Below are 19,398 nucleotides of genomic sequence, written 5' to 3'. Positions count from 1 at the left end.
GAGAGGGCAGCTCAGTGGGCTGGGTGACCCTCCGAGGCTGGGCTGCAGGGCTGTGGTCCGGCGTGCGGACAGTGGGCTGCACCTTTCCAGGAGCTGTCACTCTCAGGGTCTGACTTGGAGGCTGTCTGTCTGGGTGCCCCTCCACACAGTACATACGACCCGGGCCACCAGGCCCCCACCCACTGAGAGAGCTGGGCTACCCTTGCCACCCTCCCACTCCTCAGCAAAGCCCCTGCACGTCTTTCCCACCTCTCAGGCCCCGATAGGAGCCTGCGGTCCCTGACCTGTCCCCTTGCATCTCCACGGTAACCCCAAATACAAGGATTCCTTGTTCTGGGCCTCGTTCTGCCCCATCACTGGCCTTTGCTCTGACACAGCCCTCGCCCCCAACCCCCATCCAGGTACCTGACGGAATTTGTGGACTTGGGCAACATCTCAGCGCTGAGAACCTTCCGGGTGCTACGGGCCCTGAAAACCATCACGGTCATCCCAGGTACAGGGGAGGAGCAGGGACCCTCGGCCTGAGCTAGCTGGCCTGCCCCGTGGCCCCTGCCTGGAATGGGGCACTCAAGTTCTGAGAGCCTGACCCAGGGTCATAACCCTCCCAGGTGGTGTAGCATCCACTTCAAAGCCTGGACACAGAGTGGGGGTTTCTGTGTATCTACAGGGAGAAGAAGAGACCCCGGGTGGGAGGATAGCCTTTGAGAGGCTGCATAGCAAGGTGGTTAGAGCACAAACTCTGGAGCCAGACTGCCTGGGTTCAATTCCCATCTCTACCACTTCCTGACTTTGACCTTGGTTAAACGGCTACCCTGTCTGCTTCAGTTTCCATATCTGTTAACTGTGAATAATGACAGTACTGCTCACTCAGTTATTATGAGAATTCAAAGCCTTGATAGCAATAAGGTGCTTCAAGCCATGCCTGGCACTGGGAGGTGGTGGTGGTTTAGTCCCTAAGTCGTGTTCAACTCTTGGCAACCCCATGCACTGTAGCCCACCAGGCTTCTCTGTCCGTGGGATTCTCCAGGCAAGAATACTGGAGCGGGTTACCATTTCCTTCTCCAGAGGATCTTCCCCACCCAGGGATCGAAACTGGGTCTCCCACATTGCAGGGGAATTCTTTACCAACTGAGCTACCAGGGAAGCCCTGGCAGAGGGTTCATGTTTTAAATAAAATAAAGAGACTGGGCAGAGCGGAGAGCCCCACCTGAGAGACACAGAGAGACTCAGTGACGGAACACACCACATACCCACTGAGCCACGAGACCAGGGCAGTTCCAAAGTAATGCATCGAGAAGCATAAAATAAATAGAATCTGGATCATCCAGACCCTCAGAAAAGCATTTGAAGAAACTGAAGAAGGTTTATTAAAGGAGAGAAGTGTAGTCGCTCAGTCATGTCCAACTCTTTGGGACCCCATGGACTGTAGCCTGCCAGGCTCGTCTGTCCATGGAGTTCTCTAGGCAAGAATACTGGAGTGGATTGCCATTTCCTTCTCCAAAAGGAGAGAAAGATGATAAGAAAGGCACAGAGAACAGGCTCTGGGAGACAGGGAAGTTGTTACAACTTAGTGATAGGAAGTACCTTAGTTTTCTCTAGTCCAAAGCCCTTGTGAATTGCAGTTGAGGAAGGAGGGACCCCCGGAGAGAAGAGTTTACTGAAGGCAACAGGGCATGTTAGCCGCTGAGTCAAGGCCACAATACCTGCCCTCAGTGCCACGCTTCCAGCATCCTCAGAGCTCGGAAGGCTTTTATGATTGAAGCTGCTGAGCATCTGTCTTCATACCAGGATAAGAAAAGGAAATAAACAAATATTGAAGTGAGAGACACCCTGATTAGGCCGAAGGAAGAAGTTATGGTTCTTCCATAAATGATGGAATCTGAGCCTGAAATTCCATACGATCTGGCTATGCCTTTGCCGGTTCAGAGGAGCAGAATGCAGTGATATTGCAAAGTCAGCCTAGAGCTTCTCAGAGTGAACCCTGCTCTTCCTTGGGTGTTAACAGGCTAAAAGAGAAAGGGTTCTGTGTGAAATAAGCTGAAACATGATATTAAAAAGTTTTTGTTTCTGTAGAACTTTTCCGAGCCTCTGATAGGATAATCTACATAAGGACCCTCCGGAAGGGTACTACAGGGTTGGTTGTTGTTGTTGAGTCGCTAAGTGGTGTCTGACTCTTTGCAACCCTATGGACTGTATGTAGCCCACCAGGCTCCTCTATCCATGGGATTCTCCAGGCAAGAATACTGGAGTAGCTGCCATGCCCTCCTCAAGGGGATCTTCCTGACCCAGGGATCGAACCCACATCTCCTTCATTGGCAGGCAGGTTTTTTTTATTACTGAGCAACTATGGAAGTGCTACAGAGTTCAGCCTTCCAAAAACACGATTGAACCCCTTTCATGAAGGGCGCAGCTTGTGAGATTAGTGTTCTGTGAACACTTTGGGAGCCCTGACTTAGTGACATTTATTAAGTTACACTGTGTGCCTGAGTGTTGCTCTCCTGTGTTAGGCAACACCTTGTGTGTGGAGTCTTCATAGTCCATAGATTCGGTGGCCATTAGAAGGCCCAAGATGGAGGTTGTAATCAGAGATGGATGGGGCTAATTTGGGAAGGCTTCAGGGAACTAGCACCCCAAGCAAGCCAAGGCTGGAAGGAGATGGAGCAGGCAGAGGCTCAGAGGGGCTGAGTCAGTGAGTTACCCCCTGCCACGTTCTCCCACTCTCTGTGATCAGGGCTGAAGACCATTGTGGGGGCCCTGATCCAGTCAGTGAAAAAGCTCTCGGATGTGATGATCCTCACTGTCTTCTGCCTGAGCGTCTTTGCCCTGGTGGGGCTGCAGCTTTTCATGGGAAACCTGCGGCAGAAGTGTGTGCGCTGGCCCCCACCCTTCAATGACACCAACAGCTCGTGGTACGGCAACGACACCTGGTACGGCAACGACACCTGGTACGGCAATGACACCTGGTACAGCAACACCACTTGGAATGGCCAGGAGAGCTGGGCCAGCAACTATAGCTTTGACTGGGATGCCTACATCAATGATGAAGGTAAGAAGGGAGGGTGGGGAGGCCAGTGAGGTCTTTCCTAGCCCCATTGGCAGCCCCTTGTGTGAGATAAAGAACATGAGGAAGGGACTTCCTGGGTGGTCCAGTGGCTAAAACTCCATGCTCCCAACACAGGGGGCCTGGGTTCGATCCCTGGTTGGGGGAACTAGATCCCACATGCCCCAACTAAGAGTTCTCATGCTGCAACTAAAAATCCAGCATATTGCAATGAAGGTCTCATGTGCTAAGACCCCACGTGGGCAAATACATAATTAATTTTTTTTTCAAAAAAGATCATGGGGAAGACCTGAGTGTAAAACCATCACTTAACAGCTCAGGTAACCTCTGACAAGTCACTTCATCTTCCTGACCCTCAGAATCTTTACCTATAAAATAAAGACCACAATACTTCTCTCAAGCTTCCCTGGTGGCTCAGTGGTTAAGAATCTACCTGCCGATGCAGGAGACCTGGGTTTGATCCCTGGGTCAGGAAGACCCCTGGAGAAGGAAATGACAATCCTCTCCAATATTCTTGCCTGGGAAATCCCATGGACAGAGGAACCTGGCGGGCTACAATCCATGGGGTTGCAAAAGAGTCGAACCCACCTTGGCAACTAAACAACAATGGTTACCCTCTCAAAGAGTTTACAGCAAACAAGGGTAACAGCAAACACCAAATTGTTTGGAAAATCCTAAAGCTTTTGCTAGGAAAAGCAACAATCCCTATGTGTGGGCTCCTTGTTCTCCTCCATCGTCCTGGCAGGGCCAGCAGCAGGCACCCACATCCTGTTCACATACCCAGACTTCACAGGTGCACACACACAAGACAGCGTTCTCATGAAGCCACTACTAGTCCACACGGTGCCTCCTGGCAGCTTAGAAAATGGACATGGAAACGCCAGCTTAGAAATGCCACCTTCTTCAACCTGGCATCCTGGATTCTAGCCCCCTACTCACCCCTCCATTGGGGGTCCTGCTCAGGTACGTGGTAGCCCCAGGCACACACATGCATGTCCCCCCCATCTCCCTCGGTACCCCCACTATACCCCATACAAGGCACTGTGCTGACAGTAAAATGTATCTACCCAGAGAGCTTAGGACTTAGAGCTGCCCTTAAAGGAGAAGGAAGAAAATAGATAGCTAGTGAAAACATGCTGTATCACTCAGGTGAAAGTGAAAGTCGCTCAGTTGTGTCTGACTCTTTGCGACCCCATGGACTAACTCCACGGAATTCTCCAGGCCAGAATACTGGAGTGGGTAGCCTTTCCCTTCTCCAGGGGATCTTCTCAACCCAGGGATCGAACCCAGGTCTCCCGCATTGCAGGCAGGTTTTTTACCAGGGAAGCCCATATAGCACAGGGAACGCTACTGAATGCACTGTGGTGATCTTAATGGGAAAGAAGTCCAAAAGGGACTCCGCATATATATGGAGTATATATGTGGCAATGGATATATATGTATGTGTGCGTGTGGCTGATTCATTTTGCTCTACAGGGGAAGCTAACACACCTAAAGCAACTATACTCCAATAAAAATTATTTTTTTTAAAACAAGGAGAGGGAAGGAGTGCCCCGAGAGCATCCTTGTGGTGGTGCCTGGGGCCCACACGGATGTGTCCACAGGTGTGCAATGGGTGCTGTGCCCACAGTGCCCATGCGACGACATGTTTTCTTTGTGATCTCTGACTCCCAAAGGGAACTTCTATTTCCTGGAGGGCTCCCACGACGCCCTGCTGTGTGGGAACAGCAGCGATGCTGGGTGAGTGACACCCAAGAGGGTGGGGGGTGAGCGGGAAAAAGTGGCCCCAGGGTTGTCAGAAGATGGGGGATGATTGGGGTTGAGAACCTGGGGTGGATGGAGGTGTCAAGACAACTCGTGAGCATGTTTTCAGGATGCAGACAAGATTAAAGGATGTTTTTTTCTCGGAGTGCCCCCCATGTGGCCCCTAGCTGGAACTCCCCTTTCTCCCTAAAACCAGTCCCCATCCTGTCCGCAGGCATTGCCCTGAGGGTTACGAGTGCATCAAGGCCGGGCGGAACCCCAACTACGGCTACACCAGCTACGACACCTTCAGCTGGGCCTTCCTGGCTCTCTTCCGCCTCATGACGCAGGACTATTGGGAAAACCTCTTCCAGCTGGTACAGCGGCCCCTTGCCCTGCCCCGCAGCCCCGAAGCCCCACCTCCCTCCATCTCCATGGCCTCCTCGGGGCTTGGCAGGACCCCAAACAAAGCCATCCCCTCCATGGGACCCCCTCAGTGGCCCTACATATGGGTTCTTGGCACCTCTGACATTAGGTACCTGCCCAGATCTGAGCCCCAGCCTTTTCTTCCTTTTCCTCATTTGCTCAGGAGCTGAGATCTGAGCTCAGCACAGACTCCCAGGCCTCCTCACAGTAACCAGTAGGGTTGCTTAGATGCCAGCTCTGCCCAGAATTATTTACCTTCCACAGTTTGCAGGTGGGCAGGTTGAGTCTGGAGAACAGTGCCTTCCAGTCCCTGGTGATGTTTCTAACATTGACAATGTTAATAATAATACTAATAGGACTTCCCTGGTGGTCCAGTGGTTAAGAATCCGCCTGCTATGTACGCCTATGGCTGATTCATGTTGATGTATGGCAGAAACCAGCATAATATTGTAAAGCAATGATCCTTCAATGAAAAATAAATACTAATTTTAAAGTAAAAGAAAAAAGCCCCAACTAAGACCTGGCACAGCCAAACAAATAAATATTCAGAAAAAGAAGACAAGTCCACCTGGCCATGCAGGGGACATGGGTTTGATCCCTGGTCCAGGAAGGTTCCACAAGCCATGGGGCAACCAAGCCCATGCACCATGACTATTGACCCCATGCTCTAAAGCCCACGCTCTGAGACAAGAGAATCCACCACGATGAGACGCCTGTGCACTACAGCTAGAGTAACCCCAGCTCTTCCCAACCAGAGAAAGCCGGTGTGCAGCAACAGAGACCCAGCACAGCCCAAAATAAATAAATCACAGTAATAATCATAACAATAATAGCTTCTATTTGCTGAGCTCTTACTAGATGCCAGGCACTATGGGGAAACTAGGATTCAAGCTGACCCCAAAGCCCACATTCACCAATTTTTATCCTGGGTCTCTGATCTCAAGATGTCTGGGCTCTCTGAGTCAGGAGACCAGGAAGGTCTGGGTCCCAAGTTCATATTTTGAAATGCCCAAGAATGTGGTTTAACCTGTCAAGGGTGGCCATAGAAGAAGATAGAAAGCTGTCTCTATTTGCAGATGACATAATTATCTGTGTGTGTGCATGCTAAGTCACTTCCGTCGTGTCCGACTTCTTGGGACCCCATGGGCTGTAACCCTCCAGGATCCTCTGTCCATGGGATTCTCCAGGCAAGAATACTAGAGTGAGCTGCCATTTCCTCCTCCAGGGGATCTTCCTGACTTAGGGATCGAACCCACATCTCTTATGTCTCCTGCACTGGCAGGCAGGTTCTTTACCACTGGTGCCACCTGGGAAGCCATAACTTGCCTCAAAAGCCCTCAAACTTCCAGGCTCTGTGAGGGATCCTTCCTGTCTGCCTCTCTGGGCAATGGTTGTATGGAGGGGGGCCCTGCGTGAAAGCAGGCAGGGCACCACGTGACACTTCCTCCCCCGCCCTCACTCCTAGACCCTTCGAGCAGCGGGCAAGACCTACATGATCTTTTTCGTGGTCATCATTTTCCTGGGCTCCTTCTACCTCATCAACCTGATCCTGGCCGTGGTGGCCATGGCCTATGCTGAGCAGAACGAGGCCACCCTGGCCGAGGATCAGGAGAAAGAAGAGGAGTTTCAGCAGATGCTGGAGAAATTCAAAAAACAGCAGGAGGAGCTGGAGAAGGTATGGACTCAGGGAGATGGGGGGAAGATCCAAGGGTCTCCCTGCCCCTCAGCCTGGGTACCCAGGGCAGGCTGAGGGGCAGGAGGAGGCGTGGGGTGGGGGCTGCAAGACAGTGGACGGGGAGCAGAAGGCTCAGGCTAGAGGTTTGGTGGGGTGGGAGGCACCCAGGCAGTAGAAAGAGTATTTCGTAGCTCAGTGCCTCAGTTTCCCCATACATAACCAGGAGTATGGAGTAGTTAAACCTGAAGTAGCCTTCCAGTTCAAATACCTATGGTTTTATGATTTTTTATGGGCAGTGTCTGGGTCCAGGCTGAGGGAAGGGTGGGTGCTGATGAGGTCCCAGGGAGCAGCTGTGCATTTACCCATCATCTCATGAAGTGTAGGGTCAGTCAAGGCTTCAGAGAAGGAAGGGTCTTCAGGGATGAGGGTCCTCAGTCACTTTGGTCCCTACCCTGTCATCCCATTGCCAACTGCCCCTATTGCAGTAGACTGGGTGCAGGCCAGAAAGAGGGGTCCCCAGCCTGAAAGACTCAGGAAGAAGCTCTGAGAGTCCATTCCCATGGCTTGGCGATGGACTTTATGTACATCACCCTTGCTGGTCCACAGGCCAAGGCCGTCCAGGCTCTGGAAGGTGGGGAGGTGGACGGGGACCCAGCACACAGCAAAGACTGCAACGGCAGCCTGGACCCATCGGCAGGGGAGAAGGGGCCTCCAAGGCCAAGCTGCGGCACGGAGAGCGGAATTTCCGATGCCATGGGAGGTGAGTGGCCAGCATCCTCAGACCGGTCCTGCCCATCCTGCCCATCGGGCCACTCGTGCTCCTGGAGTGGGAGCAGGGAGGGCCTGGCTGGGCCCAGCTTCAGGACAGTAACTTAATATTGGCATCGAAGAAATGGCCGTGATAAATATAGTCCCGGCTTAACCTGGCCCAATTCTGGCCACAAGGCCAGGCTGCGGCGGGAACTGGGGGCTTCCGGGAGGCCTGTGGGCTGCCAAGGCAACGGGAAAGGACAGGATAAGAATACTAACCAGGAAGGCCCAATGTTCCGGAAACTGGAGATCCTGTTCCGCAAATATCTTCTGGGTAAAAGCTAAAGGTCAAAGTCAAACTCTGCCCAGATAGAGCCACAGACCCCCCTCAAAAAACCCCATGCTGCCCCCCAGGCCTCAGGAGACTAGGTTAAGGTAACAAGGAGAGGTGGGTAGACCTACCCATGGGTGGATGGATGGATGGATGGATGGATGGATGGATGGTTGGAAGGATGGATGGATAGATAGACAGATAGTGGGTGGGAGCTGGGTGGATGGATGGGTGAGTGGATGGATGAGTGAGTGGATGGGTAGGTGAATGGATGGATGCATGGGTGGATGGATGGACAGATGGTTTGATGGATGGGTAGGTGGGCTGAAAGATTAATGAATGGGAAGAGACACAGGTGTGTGGAGGGATGAGAGGGAGGGAGGAGGAGGAAATGATGCAGGAAAGGAAGATGCAGGGAAATCTGACATCAGAAGGATCAGGTCCCCTCCCCGGGTGTCTTGTCTTTTGTCAGGAAGGACTTGGAGGACTTTGCAAACCTCTAGAGGGCCCCATCCCAGCTGACCTTGCCTGAAAGGCATCCAGGTGTCTGTGCCCTGCCAGAGAACACCCCAGGGGATGCTGGGCAGAGCCAGCCAAGGAGGTCACTCAACACTGCCCTTGCTGGGACCACTGTGGGAAGTTTGGGACCTCAGACACAGTTTGAGGCACCTGCAGTAACACCTGGGTTGGGAGTGGGGATGTTACTGTCAGAACCTGCAGCCTTTGAGAGGTCCGGTTTACTAATTGCTGGATGGGGGAGAGGCTCAGCCATCCCCTCCCTGGAGCATCCCATTCATGCCCTCAAACCTACATGTCTATGGGACAGCCCCTGACTCCAGTTCCCTTTCCTCATCGATGACATGGAGGCACTAATATTATTACCTCATACATTTTTCGTGGATTAAATGAGATCACGCCCTGGCTGAGAACTCCCATGGGCACCAGAGTCCTGGAAGACCTGGAGGAGTTGTAGCATATCCATGGGCCTGACAGAGCCCCAGGGGCTTAGAGCTGGAGGGGCAGGAACAGGGCGTGTTTCCAGGAAGCTACCCTGGTGGGGAAGGACTGGTAGGGTCCGGTCTGGAGGAGCCAGCAGTGGGAGGCAGAGCCCCCGGGGAGGATTCCAACTGCTCCTAAGAGGCTCTGGCCAGCAACAGTTGGAACTGAGACCTAACCTTCTGCAGTGGCCTCCCACCTCTCCCTGAGGCCCTCGGGCCCCCTCCCCAGCCGGGATCGCAGCCCTGGGCCATAGGTAGTGGATGGAAGTCACCCTATGGCACATAGGGGGATTGTGTGCTGGAAAGGTAGAGTTGAAGTAGAGCATTGGGAGAAGGGACCTGGGGTAAGGCTTCTGAGGGCATGGTTCTTTATGGGGCTCAGACAGTAAAGAATCTGCCTGCGATGCAGGAGACCTGGGTTCGATCCCTGGGTCGGGAAAATCCCCTGGAGAAGGGAATGGCAACCCACTCCAGTATTCTTGCCTGGAAAATCCCATGGACAGAGGAGCCTGGCCGGCTACAGCCCATGAACTCTCAAAGAGTCGGATACTACTGAGCAACTAACACCTTCAGTTTCAAGGGACTGGTCATTGGGGGCCCGGAGCACTGAGGGTGGGGCCGTGTGGGCGGGGTCTAGAGGGGTGGGTCTTGAGGGTGACCCACTGAGAGGCGGGGCTTGAGGTATGGTGCTCTGAGGGGCGGGGCTTGAAAGGTGGGCTCAAAGTTGGAGGTGGAGGAAGGAGCAGGTAAGGGGGCGGGTCCTCATCTGCTGTCTGTTTTCAGAGCTGGAAGAGGCCCACCAGAAGTGCCCACCGTGGTGGTACAAATGTTCCCATAAAGTGCTCATATGGAACTGCTGCACCCCGTGGGTGAAGTTCAAGAAGATCGTCCACCTGATCGTCATGGACCCCTTCGTGGACCTGGGCATCACCATCTGCATCGTGCTCAACACCCTCTTCATGGCCATGGAGCATTACCCGATGACAGAACACTTTGACAGTGTGCTCAACGTGGGCAACCTGGTACGGAGGGGAAGAGGGAGAGGTGGTCCTTACTGGGCAGGACAGGAGAGGGGCCACAGGGCCCACGGGCTGTGTGGAATGAGGGGCACGATTGGGGGCATAAAGAGACAGGCTAGGGTTATTTTCCCAGCATATGGGCATCCAGGGACATGAGTTGATGTACCAGGGGAGGTACACGGGGTGATCCATGGAATTTGGGTTTTGGGGTATTTGGGGGCAGAGAGAGGGGGGATGAGGTGCTTGACTTCTTAAGATCAGGACTCCAGGGGCTCTGGAGTCCAGGTCATGCCCTGGAGGCAGAGATGGGGGGATTGGGAGCTTGGGGGTGGGGAGTGAAGTACTGGATGGCAAGTCTCTCCACTTTCAGAGGTTGTTGTGGGCCCCTGGAGGAGGGCATGGCAACCCACTCCAGTGTTCTTGCCTGGAGAATCCCACGGACAGCGGAGCCTGGAGGGTTCTGGTCCACAGGGTCGCAAAGAGTCGGCCATGACTGAAGTGACATAGCCCGGGGGCCTAAGAGAGACCAAGGGACCCAGAAGATAGGATGTAGAGCCATGAGCACCCAGGCCCAAGAGGCCCCAGCTCACCCTGAAGGGCCCAGAGCATCATCCCCCAGCCCTGAGGCCCCCTGCCCGTTCCATTTCTCCAGTACGACCAGGCCAGCTCCCCTCTCAGCCCTTTCTGCTCCACTATTGTTGACACACACTGATCCGCCTGCTTATCCCTGCCCATTAGGAGCATTATCACCTCATTGCCAGCCCCGGTGGAGCCTGACAAAGGGAAAAAGCCGACGCCTCCTCCTCCAGCCCGGCCCCACCCTTCCCAATTCCCTTCTCAATCAGTCTAGGGTGGCCAATGGGCTAGATGCTTCTCCCACCCTGAGAGTGAGGGGAGCCCAGGGAGAGTTAAGATGTGGGGCCTGGAGCAGGACGAAGCTGGGGTGGGCAGCATGGAAATCAGACCCTAGACTCTCCAGCCCACGATCAGACCCTGGCCCCAGCCCATGAGCCAGGCACATCTACCCCATGGAGATGCCTGAGGCAGCCGTGGCCAGGCTGGGCTGGAGGGGCAAGGGCGGGCTCTGGACTCGGCGCGCAGCTGCTGGGGTGTGCGTGATGGGCCCGGCCCGCCGCCTGCCCACCCCCTGCCCACACTGTGCTGCCGTCTGGGCACCTGCTATTGTTAGGGACAACTCCTGGGCGGGGCTCTGCATGTGCCCGGGCAGGCTGTGGACCCGGGGCAGCTGGTGCCTGGCAGGAGGGCGGGGACCTTGCCCAGGGAGCTTTTAGGGGCTCTGAAGCCCTCAGACAAGTCCAGGATTGTGGGGGATCAGCTCTGGTTCTCACTGATCCTCAACTTCACCTCCTGTCTGACCCCCCCCTCAGATTTCCGAATCCGCCAAGATTTTCTGGGTCCTGGGACCACACCTCCCCCAGCCCGTGTCAACCAGGGTAGAGAGGCTGTATGGTGTAGAGACAGGAAACTGAGCTAAGCACCCCAAGACCTAGGTTTGAGACCTGACCCCATATGGGCAGCGTGACCAAGAGCTTGCCACTGACTTCTTGGAGCCTCAGTCTCTCTTCTCTGGGATGAACGTGGTGATCATCCCTCCCAGCTTCATGGAGATCAGGATACTGATGAGGCCATAACGTGAAACACAGAATGCTCTACGAGTGTCGAATATCATTATGAGTGGGTTGAGACCCCTAGGAAGTCAAATGACAGTCCCACAGTCACAAGACCAGGAAGAGATGGGCCCCGGTCTCCGAGCGGTACCCACTCTGCCCAGTGGCATGGCTGTTCAGCTCCTCACTCACTCACACACACCTGTGGGCCATGGGTACCTCTGCCCGCCCCCTTGGGGCTCTGTCACCCTCTCCTCTGGCCTCGAAGGCTCTGCCTGGAGGTTGAAGAGTCGGGTGGGAGACTTTGGAGGCCCTGTGCCCCTGAGGCTCTGCACACCCCACCCCCCGCAGGTCTTCACAGGCATCTTCACGGCTGAGATGGTGCTGAAGCTCATTGCCATGGACCCCTACGAGTACTTCCAGCAGGGCTGGAACATCTTCGACAGTATCATCGTCACCCTCAGCCTGGTGGAGCTGGGCCTGGCCAATGTGCAGGGGCTCTCGGTGCTCCGTTCCTTCCGTCTGGTGCGTGAGGCCCCGGGACCGGGGCTGAGGGAGGGTGTGGGGTGTGGATGCTCGGAGGACATAAGAATAAACCCCCAAGAAGCCAGAGGGCTGGAAAGGAGGCCCCTCTGTCCTAGTGTGCACCCCTCTGCCTCTCAGAACCTTTCTTACTGGCAAAAGGAAGAAAGGTGCCCTCCCCCTTATCACACAGAGAGACCAGAATGACAGCCCAGGAGCTGCCATTTGGACTTGACTCCTAAGTGAACTTGGGGGGCAGTGGGGCAGGGACTTCAGCCCATATTGCAGACCTGAAAACTGAGGCTCAGGAAGTTCATCAGTAGCGGGATTGGGACTCTGAATTAGCATCCTTTTCACCACCTCGTAGGGACATTTCATGGATCCACAAAAATATAGAGAAAGTAAGATGCAATTCTGTGTACCTTTCACCTGGCTCCAATGGCCATCAACATCCTGTAGTTCTTGTTTTATCTGTCCCCCCTACTTTTTATGGGGGAGTATCTTAAAGCAAATCCTGAGATTTTATTTCGCTTGTAAATGTTTTAGCTTTTATATGTGAGAGATGAGGACTCTTTCTTTTGATCATGTGAAGAGGATGAGGTGGTAGGATGTGAGCATTCCTATTTAACAGAGAGGTAAACTGAGGCCCCATATCCCTCAGGGGGTAGGAGCTGGAGCCGTTCAAAAGAGTTCTTTCTGGGAAACCCCTGGTGGTCCAGTGGGTAGGACTCTGCGCTCTCAGTGCCAAGGGTCTGGGTTCAATCCCTGGTCATGGCTGCCTCGGGGTTGGGCCAGGAGTCCCTGGGTCTCACCAACCCCTGCATTCCCCCTGCCCGGCAGCTGAGGGTCTTCAAGCTGGCCAAGTCATGGCCAACGCTGAACATGCTTATCAAGATCATCGGCAACTCGGTGGGGGCGCTGGGCAACCTGACGCTGGTGCTGGCCATCATTGTGTTCATCTTCGCCGTGGTGGGCATGCAGCTGTTTGGCAAGAGCTACAAGGAGTGCGTGTGCAAGATCGCCGCGGACTGCAACCTGCCCCGCTGGCACATGCACGACTTCTTCCACTCCTTCCTCATCGTCTTCCGCATCCTGTGTGGGGAGTGGATCGAGACTATGTGGGACTGCATGGAGGTGGCCGGTCAGGCCATGTGCCTCACTGTCTTCCTCATGGTCATGGTCATCGGCAACCTGGTGGTGAGTGAGGCTGACTGGGTGGCTCCCATACCTTTGTCCAGAAAATCCAAGTGTCCAGGGCATGTCCGTGCCTTTGTTGTTGTTGTTGTTTAGTTGCTAAGTTGTGTCTGACTCTTTTGTGACCCTATGGGCTGTAGCCCACCAGGCTCCTCTGTCCATGGGATTTCCCAGGCAAGAATACTGGAGTGGGTTGCCATTTCCTTCTCTAGGGCATCTTCCTGACCCAGGGATCAAATCCTGCATTGGCAGGAGGATTTTTTTTTTTTTTTACCACTGAGCCACCAGAGAAGCCCATCCGTGCCTTTATTTCCCTTAAATCGGGCTGTTGTTGAAGGGTTCTTTTCCTATGAAACTGTGTTGTGTAAAATCGCTGACACGTGATTGTTTTCTTCCTCCCCTGACCCAAGATGGCAGTTTTGTATGGTTTAACCCAGTGGCTCTCAAATTTTAACCTGCTTCAAAACTCCTGGGAGTTTCTCAAAACCTAGATTCCCAGTCCCAGCCCCTCAGAGTCAGAAGAGGCAGCTCTGAGCCAGGCCCCCCATATCTGCGTTTCTAATGAGCTATAATAAGCAGCAGTGATGTCATTGCTGCTGGTCCAGGGACCACACTGCAAGTAGTTGAGACCTAGTGTTTTGGGTAAAGTAACATGATAACTGGAGTCAGACTGACTCGCATTCCAGTCCCAGCTCCTTCGCCATCTGTGTGACCTTGAACGAATCACTGCTCTCTGGTCGGCTGGGTTCTCTAACTCCACATGGAAGAAAAATGGTAGACCCCTCAGGGCAGCGGCGCCCAACTGTTTTGGCACCAGGGACCAGTTTCATGGAAGACAAGTTTTCCACGGACTGGCGTGGGGTAGGGGATGGTTTTGAGATGATTCAAGCACGCTGCATTTATTGTGCATTTTATTTCTGGTGATTCAGACGGTAAAGAATCCACCTGCAACGCAGGAGACATAGGTTTGAGCCCTGGGTCAGGAAGATCCCCTGGAGAAGGGAATGGCTACCCACTCCAGTATTCTTGCCTGGAGAATTCCACGGACAGAGGAGGCTGGCGGGCTACAGTCTATGGGGTCGCAAAAGAGTCGGACACAACTGAGCCACTAACACTTAACACTCTATTTCTATTATTATTATTACATCAGCTCCCCCTCAGATCATCAGGCATTAGATCACAGAGGTTGGGGACCCCTGCCTCAGGGGGTGGCTGGGAGGATTGACCGTGAGGGAAGAAGGCGCAGTGTGGGGTCGGTACCAGGAACTCCTGGCCCTTTTGTTCTCCTCCCCTCTCACCGTCTGCTCCTGGGAATCAGGGCCCGGGTGTTGGGAGGATGCGGAGATGGCCTGAACTGCATCCATCCTGCCACTTTCTGGGTGGGGCGCTGGAGGAGGGAAGGAGGTACAGGGGCCCAGGGGAAATGGGATGTGAGGTCGTGGTCCAGCTGATCAGAATTTCTGTGGCCGGGGCCGGAGGGAGGCGTCTCTCCTTACCCTGCCGACCCTGCTCCTCGGGGCGGGGTCAGTCCTGCCAGGAGAGCTGTGCCCGGCTGCCCCCGGGCGGGGGCCGACGCTACCCTGGGCAACAAGGGGTGGGAAGACGCACGTCCCCACGTTCCGCAAACGCCTGTGGAATCCTTGAGCTGCTCCGTCAGCGCTTCTCAGATAACGCTGAGCTCCGACTGGGGGCAGGGGCGGACCGGCGGCCGGGGGAGTCCCCGCGACCGAGGAGGGGACGCTGGGATGGGGTCCCGAGCCCCCCCAGGGACAGCCAGACAGCAGAACCCAGGCTGACTGCTCCTGGGAGGGGGTCTTAGGGAGCAGGGAGAGTAAAGGAAATGCCCCAGCAGGACTTTGGGGCAGGATTCGTGATAGGGGGGTTGCAGGCTCTGAATAGAAGTTTGTGAGGGCAAGTTTAAGGGGCCTGGGAGTGACTATAAGGGTCGCAGTGGTTTCTGTGTACGTGTAAACTCAAAAACATTTCAGGCCCCTACTTTGCCACTTTCTGGCTGGGAAACTTTGAGCAAGTTATTTACACTCTCTCTGGCCTCAGTTTTTCTCATCTGGAAAATGGCAATGGAGGGGTAGTGACTACTCTGCTGGGTGGTCAGAAGGATTACACCACACACGTCGAAGTGCTCAGCAATGTGCTTGGCCCACAAGACCAGGGGAGTTCAAAAGTTACAGGCATTCAGGGAGCAGTGGTGGATTCCATACCCGCCACCACCTGGCGTCACACGCCAGGCATTGGGCTCCTGCCATGCGCCAGTTCCTGTGCCAGGGGCTTTACGTGTATTATCCCTAATGCTCTTGACAACCCCGTGAGGCAGGTAATGTTGGCTCTGTGCTCCCAGGAGGCACAGCCCAGAAGCACACAGCTAGTGTGAAACTGAGCCTGGACTAGGAACTGAGTCTATGTACTTCCAACAACAATAGCATCAGTATCATCGTTAGTGATACTAATGATGAGTTAGCATCAGAGTACTGGTGGTGACAACCGACCTCTATTCATGCTCATACAGCATTCCGAGCACTTTCCGGGTATTGATCTCTCTCTTTTTAAAAATTGTATTTATTTATTTATTTTTGGCTTTGCTGGGTCTTCATTGCTCCAAGGGCTTTTCTCTAGTTATGGCGAGCAGAGGCTACTCTTCATCACAATGTGTGAGCTTCTCATTGCAAAGGCTTCTCTTGTTGCAGAGCTCAGACTGTAGGACACTCAGGCTTCGAAAATTGCAGCACATAGGCTCAGGAATTGTGGCTCCTGGGCTCTAGAGCCCAGGCTCAATAGTTGTGGTGCATGGGCTTAGTCCCTCTGAGGCATATGGGATCTTCCCGGATCAGGGATTGAACCCACGTCTCCTGCGCTGGGAGGTGGATTATTTACCACTGAGCCACCCAGGGAAGCCCCCAGGTATTGATCTCTTAATGCTCACCAGCCTCCATGGTGTATGTGCCGGACTTTGTTTTGTTTTTAATATTAAAATATTTAATAATATTTAATTTTAATTGTCTGTGTTGGGCCCCAGTTGCGACACACAGAATCTTTCATCTTCCTTGAGGCATGCGTGATCTTTAGCTATGGCATGTGAACTCTTAGTTGCATCATGTGGGACCTAGTTCCCTGACCAGGGATCAAACCCAGGCCGCCTGAATTGGGAGCTTGGAGTCTTAAGCATTAGACCACCAGGGAGGTCCCAGGGATGTGCTCTTATCTCTATGTTGTAGACAAGAAAGCAGAGGCTCAGGGGGGTTCCTTAGTAATCTGTGCAGAATTTGAACCCAAGCAGTCAGGTCCCAGAATCCAGAACCACTGCACGGCACTGCCTCTGTGTGTGCCCCCACGCCTCCCATCACACACACACACACACACACACACACACACACACACACACACATACACCCTGACACCCTTCTCAGGCCCAGCTCTGCACACACACACACACACACACACACACACACACCCTGACACCCTTCTCAGGCCCAGCTCTGCAGCTCTCCCACTTTGCTCAAAGGGAGCCGAGCGGCCCGGGGAGGCGCGCTGCCAGCTCCTTGGGCACTGGCCCCGCCTACCACCCTCCCAGGCCTCATGGAAGCAAGTGTCTGCCAGAGGGCATGGGGCGCCCTGCCAGGGAGGGTGGGGACCCAGGTCCCCAAGGTTCATGGCACTCAGGTACTTCCTTGGGGGTGAAGAAGAGGAAATGACCAGGTCATAGGGAACCCACCCGTCGGAGCCCACCCCTGGGGAACCTGATGTCCATCCCCCTTCCCTAATTTAACCCACCCCCCATGCCTTGCCTGGGGTGGCTATTTCTGTCCCAGGCAGGAGCCGTGTGCAAACCCTGCTGATCCAGAGAGCAGCTAATTCCCATCTCAGATGCATTTCTGGCAACTGGACACCTCCCCCCAGAGAGGGAAAGAAAGACCCATACATTGTGGTGGGGGGCGAAGGCAGGAGAGTAGCCGAAAGGCGTGGTGACGGAGCAAATCCTCCAGCACATTGCCCCAGAGAGAGAAGATGAACAATACGTAATAGGTACATATATTTTTAAAATTTTTTCTGCTCCAGTTCATATTTATTCATTTTTAACTGGAGGATAATTGCTTTACAATGTTGCATTGGTTTCTTCCATATGACAACGTGAATCAGCTTTAAGTATACATATATCCCCTCCCTCTTGAACCTCCCTCCCTATATTTATTTTAAAGATATGTCAACATGATAGTTAAGACAACGACAAAAAGACCTTAGAGGACACTGATGAAAGCCAGACAGATTCACATGTATGGTCCTCCCCTGGTCACTCAGGGAATTGGTTCCAAGACCCCCTGCTCAGTCGTGTTGACCCCATGGACAGTAGCCCGCCAGGCTCCTCTGTCCATGGAATTCTCCAGGCAAGAATATTGGGGTGGGTAGCCATTCCCTTCTCCAGGGGATCTTCCCAACCCAGGGATCGAACCTGGGTTTCCTGCATTGCAGGCAGATCCTTTACCATCTGAGCCACCAGGGAAGCCCCCAAGACCCCTTGCAGATATCAAAATCTGAGGATACTCAAATCCTGTAGAAAATGGCATAGTGCAGTTGACTCTACTACTTTTATGTCCAGTCACACACTCAGTCCCACCCTGAGGCCCCCAGAATAAGACCTGCCTCTGGTTGACAGGAGCCAGGACCTCCCCCTCCTCAGTCAGGCTGCTCCTTCCTCCTCACTGTCCTGGGAGGCGGGCTGGTGGAAGGCAGGGCCACTGCACTGCACAACCTCTGGGGTGGCCATTCACACTGTAGTCTAAATAAATGATGTCCTCTAAAGTTGTGCAGGGCTTTGCAGGTAGTGTCAGTAGTAAAGAATCCACCTGCCAATGCAGGAGATGCAAGAGACTTGGGTTTGATCTCTGGGTCAGGAATATCCCGTGCAGTAGGAAATGGCAACCCACTCCAGTATTTTTGCATGGGAAATTCCACGGATAGAGGAGCCTGGCAGGCTACGGTCCATGGGATTGCAAAGAGTTGGATATGACTGAGCGCGCGCGCGCACACACACACACACACACACACACAAAGTTGTGCAAAGACAGGCAACCTGGATTCTAGTTCTGAATGTGCTGTGTGTCCTCAGGCAAGTCACTCCACCTCTCTGGGAGAACTCAGGCTCCTCATTCATAAAATGCTGAGCTGGCCTCAGAGTTCATCGCACTCCTCCCTCTACTGTGTAAAACCTATTACTGCACACATAACAGCTGACACATTTTGAGTGCCTACTGTGCGCCCTACTTGTATTGACCTTTCAATCCTCACAACAACAATGCGAGGAGGTAGGTACTGGAATCATCGCCATTGTACAGATAAGGAAACCAAGGCACGGGGCAGCAATAGGACTTGCCTCAGGACACACAGCTAATCACCTGGGGTTCAAAGCCAAGCGGTATGGGTTCAAAGCCTGTGAACCCCAGTCTCTATGTGTAAACCCACTGTGTTATAATCGTCTGATCGAATGTCTGTCTCTAGGCTGGGAGCAAACTGAGGCCAGTCATTCCTGCACATAGTGGGAGGGGCTCAGTAAATACACCAAAAAATAAAGCTGAGGGAGGTAGACCAGTAGCTTCTTACGTCCCTTTCAGTGGGAATAAGTGAAGAGTGCCAGTAGAGCAGGGAACCCCAGGGGAAGAAAAGCGAGTGAGCCGAGGGAGATCACACGTCCTTCCACAGCAACCAGGGTCATACATCTGAGTACAGGGAGCTCCAGGTGGCGCCGGTGGTAAAGAATCCACATGCCAACGTAGGAGATGCAGGAGACGTGCGTTCGATCCCTGGGTCAGGAAGATCTCCTGGAGGAGGAAATGGCAACCCAGTCCAGTCCAGTATTCTTGCCTGGAGAACCACATGGCCATAGGAGTCGGGCTGGCTACAGTGCATGGGGTCGAAAAGCGTCGTACCAGGAGCCCTTGGACTATTAAAAGTCCCACTTATAAGACAAGAGAAAGGCTCAACGTTTTCAGGCTCCCAATAAGTCCTGGAAGCTTGGAGACATGAACCCTAGTTTTTGATCTG

The 19,398-nt window shown here is 53.6% G+C and overlaps 1 protein-coding gene across 3 annotated transcripts in view; it reads left to right on the top strand.

The window, feature by feature from the left end:
- The window catches only part of SCN4A (sodium voltage-gated channel alpha subunit 4), a 52,610-nt gene that overhangs the window by 20,381 nt on the left and 12,831 nt on the right, over positions 1–19,398 (top strand). For all 3 annotated transcript variants that reach the window (XM_081576742.1, XM_081576740.1, XM_081576743.1), the window contains exons 6-14: positions 402–493; positions 2,732–3,046; positions 4,738–4,801; positions 5,040–5,181; positions 6,696–6,905; positions 7,512–7,665; positions 9,768–10,006; positions 11,983–12,156; positions 12,994–13,350. In XM_081576742.1, the coding sequence (XP_081432868.1) occupies positions 402–493; positions 2,732–3,046; positions 4,738–4,801; positions 5,040–5,181; positions 6,696–6,905; positions 7,512–7,665; positions 9,768–10,006; positions 11,983–12,156; positions 12,994–13,350 (1,747 nt within the window). The remainder of the gene's footprint in view (positions 1–401; positions 494–2,731; positions 3,047–4,737; positions 4,802–5,039; positions 5,182–6,695; positions 6,906–7,511; positions 7,666–9,767; positions 10,007–11,982; positions 12,157–12,993; positions 13,351–19,398) is intronic.

This window comes from Giraffa tippelskirchi, chromosome 3, assembly GCF_054371585.1.
Source record: "Giraffa tippelskirchi isolate mGirTip1 chromosome 3, T2T-mGirTip1v1.2.pri, whole genome shotgun sequence".
NCBI lineage: Eukaryota > Metazoa > Chordata > Mammalia > Artiodactyla > Giraffidae > Giraffa > Giraffa tippelskirchi.
The sequence above is the reverse complement of the archived record's forward strand: the minus strand, read 5'-3'. Positions and strand labels throughout refer to the sequence as shown.